This window comes from Labeo rohita, chromosome 7, assembly GCF_022985175.1.
Source record: "Labeo rohita strain BAU-BD-2019 chromosome 7, IGBB_LRoh.1.0, whole genome shotgun sequence".
NCBI classification, from domain to species: Eukaryota; Metazoa; Chordata; class Actinopteri; order Cypriniformes; family Cyprinidae; genus Labeo; species Labeo rohita.
Window position 1 is genome coordinate 29,322,449 of NC_066875.1, and position 13,416 is coordinate 29,335,864.

Here is a 13,416-nt window from a genome sequence, read left to right on the forward strand (position 1 = left end):
TAGACAAGCTTTTTGTGTATTTCTGGTTTGTTGCAAAAAGATGCATGTCAAGTAGTGCAGTTTAAGAGCAGTGCATGTTTAGAAATCTGTAGTATGTGTCGGAGTGAGCCGTTCCTGCTGAGCTCAAGGAGGGCATGTCCTTGTGAAGGGTGTCCTGCTTTGATCCAGCCACTAATGGAAGTGTTAGGGTGCCAATGTTCCTCTCCGTGCATCCTGTGAGAGAGGGGCTTAACCAGTCACCTTTATTCAGTGCGTGCTGTCCATATGTCTTTTCCCTCCGACCCACTTGATGTACGTGTGTGTGTTGACAGCAGCAGCAGCTCCAGGCTCAACACCTTTCTCACGCTGCCCACGGACCCCCGGTCCAGCTGCCCCCTCACCCCTCGGGGCTGCAGCCCCCAGGCATTCCTCCAGTTACGGGCTCAGGGTCAGGACTGCTGGCGCTGGGAGCTCTGGGCAGCCAGGCGCACCTGCCAGTCAAAGATGAGAAGAACCATCATGACCTGGAGCACAGAGGTAACGCACGTATGCACTGAAGTAAAAACAAATGTCCTGAAGCGATACACTCATGCTTTGGTAAGAAAATAAATGTAAATGCTCACTTGGTGTTTTTCTTTCTCTGCTTCTTTTAACGACTCCGTCATCCTCCCTTGGATAAAGAGCGGGAATCTAGCACGGTGAGTTCTGTCATTTTCCAATTTTTCAGATCTGTCTCTACTTGCTTTTTATGTGTAACTATACTTTTAGTCTGTTCCTTACACAAAACGACAGTAGTGCAGGTTTTATACTATGAAGAGTGTTACTCATGTCCAATGTAAAGGTGCATTCAGTTTTTTTTTTTTTTTTTTAAAGCAAGTGTTTGCATTGTTCTTCTTTGTGTACTTTAAGTACAGATACCGCAATGGTGTTAGATGCTGCACTGCCATCTGTCAAAGTGGATCAGCATGATTCTCTTACATTTATGTAAATTACACTGATCTTAGTGAGTTTTAGAGAGAACACGATTCCCTTACCTGTCCAATAGAAAAAACGGCCTTCAGCATTGCATTTCTCTGCCAGTAAATCTCTTGGGCCGTGATGTTGTTGTGTGGTTTTTGTTTTTTGTTTTTTTTCTTTTCTTTTCCTTTTTTGTTGCTCTTTGCATCATCAAACAACACCACACTGCTAATGTATTTACAAAGCCGGCACCATGTGAGAGTGAGAATTTTCTTCTACGTTTAGTGAAATATCATGGGTCAGCATGGTGAATTACATTTAAGTGGGTTGATCTGCCCTTTTTTCATGAGTACGGTCTTTATCTCTTGTGGACGTATACCATTCACTTCGCTCGTCACACAAAATTGTCATCAATTACTCACCCTCATGTCGTTTCAAACCCGTAAGACCTTCGTTCATCTTCAGAACACAAATTTATTTTAGATGAAATAAGAAATCTTTTTGACCCTCCATAGACAGCAAGGGTTCTATCACAGTGGAGGCACAGAAACGTACTAAGGAAACAAAACAAAAACAAAAAAAAAGGACAATTTATATACTTTTTAATCTCAAATGCTCACCTTGTCTAGCTCTGCGTGAACTGTGCATTCAGGTTCAAGACAGTTAGGGTATGTCGAAAAACTCTCAGCTTCCATCTCATTTTCTCCTTCAACTTCAAAATCAACATCGCTGCAGAAGAACCGACCAAGTGTTTACAAAGTGAACTTGCAAGGAGGGTCAAACACCCTTTACAAAAAAGGGTAAAACGGCGATGTAGGACAACATACCCTAACTGTCAATTTCTTTACGACTGAGGAAAGAAAGACATGAACATCTTGAATGACAAGGGGGTGAGTAAATTATCTGTAAACTTTTGTTCTGGAAGTGAGCTGCTCCTTTAAGTCCTGACGTTTAATGAAGAGGGAAGTCAGCGGCACGTTAACGGCGTGAGTAGAGCAGAGCAGCCAGCATTAGGGCACACTAAGCCTTTCAAAAAATAATAATAATAAAAAAAGAGAGAGGCGCCTGCTGTATAATCCAACTTTTAATCCAGGTAAAAAATGCGCAAAGGCGCAGGCCAGGGATTAGCTGCGCTATAATTTCATCACAATTAAAAAAGACTTTGACTCTCTATCTTAAAGGATTTGTCCTCACCCACTCCTCATGTCTGTGGCTCCTGACTCATTCAAGCATATCGCATTGCCTCCTCCTTTGTTTCTCCTTGTGCTTCTTTTCTTCCATTTGTTAACTGCTCTTTCACTCGTTCCTTTGGGTCTTTGTCTCCACAGCTCTCGGTCTGTCCCTCTGTGCATATCTCTTGTCATGTTTATTTGCGGTTTTCATATAACCACTTAAAGTCTCCCTATCTCCCAAATGCTGGATTGCCCCATTTCGCCTCTTAAACTGGATATGCAGAAAGGTTTGACTTGGCAATAGCGTTTTGTGTGTGTGTTGAATGGGCAGCAGTGTGAATGGGTGCAGTCATGCCTGCAGAAATCAGACTCTGCTGCTGATTAGCGCTTAGTGCAGCAGCGGCCATCCTGCTCTCTGCCCGCCAGAACTTCCTGTTGTCACGGGTCATCTGATAGCACCGCTCTGACTTTGCTTATTGAGTCACGTTAAGCCTGTCTTAAAAGGTCAGCCTATTAAACCCGCAGCTGAGACGCGCACACATCCACGCTCCCCTGTCAGGCTGAGAGAGCAGTCTAGGTCTGTTTATTACTTTTGGATTAGCAGAAGAAGGGGGTGGGGAAAGAAATGGGCTGCTTAGTGCTGACAAAAGCAACACTGAGATTGTTGTAGAGTGTTTGTGAGTGGGGTTTAAGCTGCCGGGATTCCTTTGTGCTGCCTCCAGGAGAGCATGGAGTTCCTTCTGCCTGGAGATCACTTCCTTTGGCCTTGGCCACATCCTCCTTTTCATCTGTCTCCCCTTCTCTCTCTGCATGAATAGAGGTTTGTCAGTCAGACCGAGAGTGTGGGCTTGGCACTGAGATCATGCACTGGCAGTGCCACACTCTCTGGCCTAGAGATGGTGCCCGCCTGCCCAGCCGTGCTCACAGAGGGAGCGCCACTCAGCCGCTGCCACTCTGTGTGTTCTGGGCCATGTGGCTCCAGCTGCTCTTCCTTCCTCTCTTCCTGTCTTTTCTGCTCCTACAGTACCTACACACAGTTAAAGTATACTTGCTTGTTTTTTGAAACCATCAAACACAATAAAGTAAGGATGTACGATTTGGTGAAAGAAGTAGTAGTAGTAATTACTATTAAGTATTAGAATTATTTAAAAAGATTTTTTATCTTTTTTTTTTTTTTTTGAGGGTTCCACAGTTTTTTCAATTTGATTGTTGCAATTTACAATTTTAAACAAAAATGGATAATATTACGAATAACATAATTTTCCTTCTTTTAATTTTTTTTTTGTCTATTTTAATGGCTAAATGAAAAAAATATTAATAAAAAGCATTAAGGCCCTATAAAATGTGTTATATACATTTTCTTCAGATTCGTTTTATTTTTACCAAATTGTATGTTTTATTAATTTTCTGAATTCCATTTAAATGGTTTCATGAACTTTTAATAATTAAAAGCATCTGTAAGTATATATGTATGTATGTATGTGTGTGTGTGTGTGTGTGTATGTATATATATATATATATATATACACATATATATATATATATATATATATATATATAATATACACACACACATATATTTTTTTTTTTTTTTTTTTTAAGAAATACTATATTTTTTTTGTGGAAATATATATATATTTTTTTAATAAACTTTAAAAGTGTTGTAGTAGTAGTAGTAAGTATTTTTATTTTTTTTTTATAAAAGTTAAACTGAATATTAATTTTAACGGGTTGCTGTGAAGACCTCTGTTTGTATATGGTGTGACGATAGTTTATTTCAAAGGAAATGGAAAAATGCCCATGAAGTGACTCAGAGCAGTTCTAGAGATTGTTTATATGTTCATGTAGTCATATTGAGGCAGCAGAGGATGAAAACACTGAGCGCTTCAGTATGTGTGTAGTAAACAAAAACTGCATCAGTGCCATTCATTCATACAGAAACATGCAGAACATGCAGGATTCATATTTAATTAGCCTTTTTGCAGGTTAATATTCACAGACAGTAGTCTGTATAGCCTTATGATATGTGTACTGATTCAGTTTTGATTAATTTCTCCCAAATCTAGCAAATTCCGTGACATTCCATGCTATACAGTAAATTCTACTTTTATGACTGGATTCAGCGATTCTGTCTGCGTTTTCCGCATCGTGGAAATCATGGGGCCCTAATGACTGGTGTGTATTTTGTTTTCAAATACACATTATAAGTGATTCGAACTCAAATCTTATGCAGAGTTTGTGAGGTTCAGCATTTGCTGTGAGCAAGCCACTTTGTACACAGAGTGCTTCACTCTGAAACACATTGCGCATATATTTATTTTTAATTCAATCACAGCATGTGCAATTTCATAATCGCCCTAAGCCGTATTGCAATTTCACTTTTATTTCAATTAATCGTGTAGCCCTACAATAAATGCAACAAGTGGTCTTGGCAGAGAGCCGGGGAGTAAAGATGGCTTACGTGGACTCGCTCTCCCTTTTAAGGCCCACTATTTGTGGTGAAAGGGTGGCTGTTTGCTGTGTTTTAGTTGGGGCGGGCATGTGCAGGAGGGTAGGAAAACAAGCTGTCGTCTGGCTGGTTAACTCTCGGGGTGAGGGGCCGTTTATTCTGGTCTGGTGTTTGCGTTTCACTGTGTTATTCTCTCTCTCCCCCCTCCGTGCCGCAGGGATCGGTTTTCGCTTGACCCTGCTGTCCAGTTTGGCGCGTTGGCGGCGTAATGCTTGGTGCAGGTTGCCCAGGGCTGCAAGGTTAGCCCAGAATGTTTGAAGTGTGGTGTGGTCAGGCTGGTTTAGAGGCCTCACTCTTCAGGGATAGTTTGCTCAGCTGTCCCGCCTGCTTTGCTTCATGGGGCCTGGGCTTGCTTGCTTGGCAGGCCCCACGCTCTCTCCTTTTCTCCATGCCAGGGAGTACGGGGTGATCTAACAGGGCCTGGGGCTTAACCTCCTCGCTTCTTCGTGTTTACCTTGTACGAGCGAGGAATTTACACACATGGCTCGCTCAAAGCCGCCGGTGGCCCCATGTCGCCTCTGATATTTGTATTTGTGCTGCTGAAAGCCCAGGCCATCCTGAGCATAGCTGACTGTCTGCAGCTAATGAGCTCAACCTAAAGTGTCTGTTACATTGTGCTGAATTATTAATTAGACACAAGTGCAAAATGTACATGTTCTATAAATGCAGCATTATTTCAAGAGAACATTTCAGTGTTTGTATTGTCAGCAAGTGCACATTGATGAGTTTTATTTGTGCTGATCAATTTTATTTTTCCATTCTAAACAGAATAATTCAGTATCACCGTCAGACAGCCTGAGGGCCAGTGAGAAACACAGAGGCTCATCTGAATACAGTCTGGACCCGAAGAAACGCAGAGTGGAGGAGAAGGACAACATGAGCCGATATGTAAGATTTTCTATAATACAGAAATCAGGCGTTGTAAATGGATGTGCATTTTGCTACAGATTTCGTTTAGCTGTTTAATTAGTGTTTTAAAGACTAATTTTAAGTGAGCATCAGATGACGCCAAGTGTAATCTAAATGTAAATATAGAGGAAATTAGTTTGCACTATTAAATATCTTATATTCACAGATAGTAGTAAACAAGAGTGATAAGATACTGATATATTGTGCATCCCTAATTAAGTCATTTTCATTTTGCTGTTAAAAACATGTACTACTGTTCAAAAGTTTTATCCTGCAAGGTTGTCAAATTAATCAAGTGCCAGTAAATACTTTTACATTGTTACACATTATTTTGTTTCAAATAAATGCTGTTGTTTTGAACTTTGTCCATCCAAGTTTAAAATTAGAAAGTTATTATTTGACAGTATTGTGGTTTTCTTATGGAGATTTATACCTGCGGCTGAATAAATACGCTTTCCATTGATGTATGGTTTGTTAGTGTAGGACAATATTTGGCCGAGGTGCAACTATTTGAAAATCTAGAATCTGAGGGTGAAAAAAAAAAAAAAAAAAAAAAAAAAAATCAAAATATTGAGAGAATTGCTAATTGAATTGCTAATTGATTATATTTACGGTAGGAAATTTACAAAATATCTTTATGGAAAATGATCTTTACTTATTATCCTAATGATTTTTGGCATAAAAGAAAAATTAATCATTTTGACCCATACAATGCATTGTTGGCTATTGCTACAAACATACCCGTGCTACTTAAAGAAGTTTCTTAAGCTTTTAAACTTTTGAATGGTAGTGTATTATGGTGAGTGTGTATATAAACTGTCTGTACCATACTGTAATTTTATGATTGCGTTTATACTGCCAATGCTCACAGCCAGCTGTGTTTTAGCCAAATGTTAGTTCTCATATTCATGTTATTTTTAGAAATGCATTATTTTTTTGGATCACTCGATTACATAACTGTTGTTTATTCACTACAGGACAGTGATGGTGACAAAAGTGATGATCTGGTTGTGGATGTGTCCAACGAGGTAAAAACTAGTATATCTGTTTCCCGTTTTTGATTTTGAGAACTACTACTCTTTCATATGTGACTGATGTTTCTCTTTCCCGCTGTAGGATCCAGCCACTCCAAGGGTCAGCCCGTCTCACTCTCCCCCTGAGAATGGACTTGATAAGGCCAGAGCGCTGAAGAAAGATGCCCCCAACAGCCCGGCTTCTGTGGCCTCCTCTGGGAGCACCCCTTCTTCTAAAGTGAAGGACCACCCACATGTAAGCGTTAGGGAATAGAGGATGGGCATTTATGGTGTCAAGTCTCTGCACATTTCCAAAACCCTCTTCCTCTCTGCAGCTTTATAGCTGCAGCGTAAATGTCAGTTTGAAGCACAACATGAATACATCAGCTACTGTCAGACAAACAGCGGCTTAGCCGCTAGCCTTGGCTAATATCTCAATGCGCTTAGCTAGCCTCAGAGGGGAAGAGGAGAAAAGAGAGAAGAGAGAGTGATTAAAGATGAGCGAGAGGATGAGGTCTCGGGGAAGGGTTCGGTCTGAAGTTTAGCTTTATCCTCCTCAGCTATAATGAGCTGTCAGTGTTTGACTGGATTAGTGCAAGGGAGCTCTCTGGATTTGAGCATTTGTGGTATGTAGCTTTAGCTCCGTTAATTCCATCTCCCTTCCTTCATCTCGCAGAACGACAAGTCCTCCACCCCAGGTTTAAAGTCCAACACCCCCACCCCACGCAACGACGCTCCCACACCAGGAACCAGCAACACCCCTGGGCTCAGGCCCATACCCGGAAAACCACCTGGCATGGAAGCACTGAGTAAGTAGCCAATGCGCACGTTTTATAGCTATCCGTTCATCAAGCATTCACATTTACAGCCAATCCTGTAAGTGAGAGTATGTGTTTATTAACTTTGGCTTTTCTTCTCTTCATAATTCCCAGCAGCACCTGCCCTACGTACACCACTGTCGATTGCGGCACCATATGGGGCTCCGTTCGCCATGATGGGTCACCACCCAGAGATGAACGGCTCATTGACCAGTCCAGGTGTTTACCCTGGCCTTCACATCTCCCCTCAGATGAGCGCCGCAGCCGCTGCCGCCTATGGACGCTCACCTATGGTTAGACTCCCCATCTTTTTCTTTGATTGCATGTACATTCCTTAAGGTTTGCAGAAGCTTGTTGTCCTGCTACAGTTTCCTTTCTCTCACACACACACACACCTCCTGTTCCGCTAATAATCTGGAATGGCCTCCGGAATGGCATACCCTGTTAGAATTGCATTCCTGTTATTACCGTTTGCGTTTGTACTGTGTTTGTTCTGCGTCTCTGTGTTTGTGCTGATGGCATGGGAAGTAACACAGTTGTCTGGGGGGGTCTCTACTAAAGCCTTGAGGCGAGAGAGAAAGCACAAGCAAGTGCTTAACTAGAATATTAACAATATATTACAGTATGACAATAGAGCTGATATGAAAAAAATTAGACTATCAAATCAGTGTCGCTTTGTTTTACAGCTTATGTGTTTTTCACATTTTACTCTTTTATGTGTGTTGCAGGCGGGCTTTGATCCTCATCCCCACATGCGTGCCCCTGGTCTGCCAGGAGGTCTGACCTCCATACCTGGAGGAAAACCGTAAGTGGTGTTATTTAACTTTGAACTGTGTATAACTACTGTTATACATACTGTTTTTTAATTAATACTTTAATTCAGCAAGGATGCATTAAATTGATCAAAAGTGACAGTGTTGGAAACTAAACAACTAAATGCTGTTCTTTTGAACTTTCTGTTGGTCAGATAATCGTGGTTTCCATAAAATATCAAGCAGCCCCAATGAGTTTTAATTACTTATATTAATAATAAGCAATGTTTCTTGAGCACTATATAAACATACTGGACTGGTTTCTGAAGGATCATGTGACATGTATGAGAATTTCTTATTGATTATTCAGCATTCTTCTTTTTTATGTTTTGATACACAGGGCCTACTCGTTCCACGTTAGCGCAGACGGCCAGATGCAACCAGTACCTTTTCCTCCAGATGCTCTGATTGGACCAGGCATTCCCCGTCACGCCCGTCAGATAAACACACTCAGCCATGGTGAGGTGGTGTGTGCCGTAACCATCAGCAACCCCACGCGGCATGTCTATACCGGCGGCAAAGGCTGTGTGAAAATCTGGGACATCAGTCAGCCCGGCAGCAAGAGCCCCGTCTCACAACTCGACTGTCTGGTAAAAATTTATGTTGTCTAATCAATCCACACAAATTACCAGAATTGTCTTTTCTGAAGTACAATTCCACTCTTTTTAATTTTTTGAGCATTTCTATTTTTAATCTTTATCCTCCCTTAAACCCCCTTGCTAAATAAAGAACCAATCTTTTGGCTATATGTAGTTATTCCAGAGGAAAATACCATGATGGCTCTCCATTATCCCCCTCAATCTGTGTAACTTGTTTGTGTGTGTGTGTGTGCGTGCATGTACCTGTGCTTGCTCCATAGTGCAGAAAGTGGTGTATTTGATGAGCTGTTCGGCCATTATAAAGTGATTTAATTTGTCTGAAAGCCTGGACTTATTGATCTCCCTCAGGAACAGATCTAGAATTCTCCTGCTAATTTGAAAATGTGCTTCATCCTGGTGCTGCAACTAAAAACCCTTAAAAGCTTTTCCCTACCCACTTACTATTCTGTGCCCTCTTATCGGCCGCCTCTCCTCCTCGATTAACCTTCATAAACACAGGTTAGACAGGATTTAGAGAGCCAGAGCAAATAACAGGGAACTGAACGGCTGCTTTTTAGCCCTGACATTTTGATTGGTTCACCTCTTCAGCTTGATTATTAAGGGGCTGGAAAGGGATATTTGTATGTGTTCTAAATTTTGTACTTTTTTTTTTTTTTTTTTTTTTTTTTTGTCACTTCCCCCACTTTTAAAATCCTCTTTTAAAGCAAAATTTCAAAAATCTCTGTCTCTTAATATGTGTTCACTGCTTCTGTCTCTTTCTTCAGAACAGGGATAACTATATCCGTTCCTGTAAGCTGCTTCCGGATGGCCGTACTTTGATCGTTGGAGGGGAAGCCAGCACTCTGACCATATGGGATTTGGCCTCTCAGACTCCCCGTATCAAAGCCGAGCTCACCTCTTCTGCCCCGGCCTGCTACGCGCTGGCGATCAGCCCTGACGCCAAGGTCTGCTTCTCCTGCTGCAGTGATGGAAATATTGCTGTATGGGACCTTCATAACCAAACCCTTGTCAGGTAGGAAGCATGCCAGGTGATCCTGCATGAAATAGTTTCTCTTTATGGATAGACGTATACGCTGTTCTGATGGATTAAATGATAATGTGTATAATTCTTGTCTTTGTATATAGGCAGTTCCAGGGCCACACAGATGGTGCAAGCTGTATAGACATTTCCCATGATGGCACCAAACTCTGGACAGGTGGACTGGACAACACGGTACGGTCCTGGGACCTGAGAGAGGGACGACAGCTCCAGCAACACGACTTTACTTCACAGGTAAATGTTACATGCATCATATATAAACATTGTGAAATCTTACCAACCCCAGATTTTTAAATGATAATAGTCTATTATGATTACAAAGATTGCAGTTATCAAAAATAGTGAAAACAGTAATATTGTGAAATATTAGAATTTAAAATAAGCGGTTTCTATTTAATTTATTTTAAAATGTAATTTATTCCAGCTTAATTTTAGCAGCCGTTACTCCAGTCACTTGATACTCGCATTCAAAAGGCATTCTAATATGCTAATTTGCTTCTCATAATATATTGTTAATGCAGAAACAGTTATGCTAAACCTTGCTGAATGTGTTATTTTTGAGAAAAAAAATTAAAAGTTTAAACACTAGTGTTTTTGTGTGTATGCATGTGTATACAATGCGTTGTACCACAACATTTAAAAGTTCTTGACTTATTTTAATGATTTCTGAGAATATATAAAAAGTCCAAGTCATTCTTTGTGCATAAATTGTCTGTATGTTAGATCAGTGTGTGATGGGCTTTTTTGCTTTGTGCTCTGATTTAGATCTTCTCTCTGGGCTACTGTCCGACGGGCGAGTGGCTGGCTGTTGGAATGGAGAGCAGTAATGTGGAGGTGCTTCATCACACCAAGCCTGACAAGTACCAGCTGCACCTGCACGAGAGCTGTGTCCTCTCCCTCAAATTTGCCTACTGTGGTAAGACACTGTTACTTACATGTAGCACATCTTGCACCTGAAAATATATGGGGGGGGGAAAACATTTGACTTGCTGTAAAATATGTCTGAGATATGACATGGGAAAACAATTGCACAGAGTACTTCAGCCTTACTTTAGTATTCAGTGGTGTTTTTCCGTTTTAGCAGGGCCAGGTTGCACTTTGTACCACCCCCAGCGCGTTCTCTCTCTCTCTCTCTCTTTCTCTCTCTCTCTCTCTCTCTTTCTCTTAATGGCCCACTCTACTTCCAAATAAGTCAAGCTGTAGTGAATCAAGTCATTTAGATCAACCTTGACTCTGTACCCATTAGTGCATGTGTGTTTGTTCCATTTCCTAAAGGTAAATGGTTTGTGAGCACTGGGAAGGACAATCTCTTGAATGCCTGGAGGACTCCCTATGGTGCCAGCATTTTCCAGGTATGTCAATCAATACCTCATTCCCTCCCCCTTGCTACAGTCTGTAATACAGTTTGTGTGATTTGTAGTGTGAGATTCATAGATTCTTTTGCTTCAGGCTTTCTTCCCTGTTGTAATAGGGTCTTTTAGGGATGGCTTTTATTTTTACTGTGGAGATGCAGCTGTACAGATAATGGGTTGTTAGCATGTTTAAAACGGGATCTTTGTTGACAAACATTTTGAAAGTGTAATGATTTAGGGCAATTTTGAGGAAGCGAGACTGCCATTTTATAACCATTCTGAATTCCTTGTCAAAATAAGACATAAAACAGACAATCAGTAGTGTCAGTGGAGGAGCTACAGTTTTCAATCAGTTTATTATTGTTAAACTAACATTTAAAACTGTTTTAAAGGACACCTGTTATGCCCCTTTTACAATATTTCATATAAGTCTCAGGTGTTTTCTGAATGTGTCTGAACTCTCAGCTCAAAATATCCCACAGATCATTTATTATATCAGTTCGAAAAAGCTTATTTTGAATTGCTGTTTTCGTGCATGTCCTTTAAATGCAAATGAGCTGCTGCTGCCCGAGTGCGCATATCCAAAGCACGTGCACAAAGTGGCTTTTTTTTTAGATATTTAGTTTATATTAGATCTGTGTGGCAGCAGTGTAATATACAGTAAATAAATTAATCCACTGCTATCTTGTCTCCTCTGAGGCTGGGACTCTAAGATGTATATGACTTCTTTCTTTCAGATGAATCCAATCAGAGTTGTATTAAAAATCATCCTGGCATTTCCAAGTTTTATCATTGCATGTATGGTGTTTCTCCTCATCAATCCAAAACAAGTCCAATAAAGTGCATCCATCCATAATAAAAACTGCCTTATATGGCTCTGGTGGGTGAATAAAGGCCTCCTATAGCGAATCAATGCGTTTTTAGTAAGAAAAATATCCATATTTAAAACGCAAGAATCACTTTAATCTAGCCTGCGCCAGCTGGTTGTACCCGGGAGCATCTCCAGGCGGATGACACATGTCGGTGTTGCGCATGCGCCGCACAGAAGTGACTAATGCGAATGCGGCGTGGAGAGATCAAAACATAACAATGGTCACGAATAAGAAGTTCTAAACAAAGATTTGTAAAGGAAAATGTTGGAGGATTTTGATACAAACCAAGAGATTATTTGACTTGTTTTGGACTGATGAATAGAAACACCTGCCCATGTAATGATAAAGCTTGAAAAAGCCAGGATAATTTTTTTTTTTTTTTTTTATATATAACTCCGACTGGATTTGTCTGAAAGAAGGACGTCATATACACCTAGGATGTCCAGAGTGTGACAAAATGATGGGCTAATTTTCAATTTTGGATGAACTAACCCTTTAAATTGAGGCACTGCTCACATGTACTGTCAGTTGTCTACACACCAACTTGCTTCTCAGAGTGGCTTTAATGCTTCAGTTAATATTTAGCAGGGAGTGATGTTGACATTTCTGCTCTGTGGTTTATGATGTCACCATCTCTGTGTTTGAGTGTGTCAGCTAATCAGTTTCCTGCTTTCCTCCCTCCACAGTCCAAGGAGTCGTCCTCTGTCTTGAGCTGTGACATCTCGGCTGATGATAAGTACATTGTGACGGGGTCTGGAGACAAGAAGGCCACTGTGTATGAAGTGATCTACTAAATTCACTGCTTCGTGAGATCTAGAGACCTATGTTTGGAGCATCTCTTTGGGCCTGATATTTAATGGATTCAAGGGATCACTCCTCCACCTTTTCCTCCTTTTATAGTAGGAACCCAGGTTAGGAACCGGTCGGTCCGTTGGGATCGGTTCCCAGATGTTTTTATTTTTAGCACACCTGGATTCTTACAGCAGCGGAGCGGATCCGAACGGAAACGTGTTAAACTGTCCCAAGGACTTCCTGACGGCACTAATGTAGTAAATATTGTCTTGCCTTTGCTATCGGTCTGCTCATGGGATTGTGTGTGCCTATTCCTTCCATAGTATTTTCTCTCCCCCCCAGCCTTCTTTCCTTCCTTTTAACGAAAAGTGAACGATCTGTGATGTTATATGAAGCAGTGCTTCAATTTTAGCCTCCTGCTCCCTGGACAATTTGTTAAAAAGTGTATATATGGAGTAATAAAGACGTTTTATAAATATATATAATTATATATATTTCCATGTCCTGATATACTTGTGATGGGTTTCTTTGTCCTCATGTCCTTAATGCTTGATGAATGTAGATTAGGACACACTTTTTAATTTCAATTTTGT

The 13,416-nt window shown here is 40.8% G+C and overlaps 1 protein-coding gene across 11 annotated transcripts in view; it reads left to right on the plus strand.

Moving 5' to 3' along the window:
• tle3b (TLE family member 3, transcriptional corepressor b) overlaps nucleotides 1-13,197 on the plus strand; it is a 31,033-nt gene extending 17,836 nt beyond the window's left edge. For 5 of the 11 annotated variants that reach the window (XM_051114299.1, XM_051114302.1, XM_051114300.1 and 2 more), the window contains 14 exons: nucleotides 312-516; nucleotides 661-677; nucleotides 5,386-5,505; nucleotides 6,504-6,554; nucleotides 6,643-6,795; nucleotides 7,216-7,348; nucleotides 7,472-7,650; nucleotides 8,086-8,162; nucleotides 8,510-8,759; nucleotides 9,533-9,780; nucleotides 9,894-10,041; nucleotides 10,573-10,723; nucleotides 11,083-11,159; nucleotides 12,718-13,197. In XM_051114299.1, coding sequence (XP_050970256.1) covers nucleotides 312-516; nucleotides 661-677; nucleotides 5,386-5,505; nucleotides 6,504-6,554; nucleotides 6,643-6,795; nucleotides 7,216-7,348; nucleotides 7,472-7,650; nucleotides 8,086-8,162; nucleotides 8,510-8,759; nucleotides 9,533-9,780; nucleotides 9,894-10,041; nucleotides 10,573-10,723; nucleotides 11,083-11,159; nucleotides 12,718-12,825 — 1,917 coding nt within the window. In that variant the 3' untranslated portion in view covers nucleotides 12,826-13,197. The remainder of the gene's footprint in view (nucleotides 1-311; nucleotides 517-660; nucleotides 678-5,385; nucleotides 5,506-6,503; nucleotides 6,555-6,642; nucleotides 6,796-7,215; nucleotides 7,349-7,471; nucleotides 7,651-8,085; nucleotides 8,163-8,509; nucleotides 8,760-9,532; nucleotides 9,781-9,893; nucleotides 10,042-10,572; nucleotides 10,724-11,082; nucleotides 11,160-12,717) is intronic. The other 6 variants (XM_051114301.1, XM_051114307.1, XM_051114304.1 and 3 more) reach the window with 3 other exon arrangements.
• The last annotated feature ends 219 nt before the right edge of the window (nucleotides 13,198-13,416 follow it).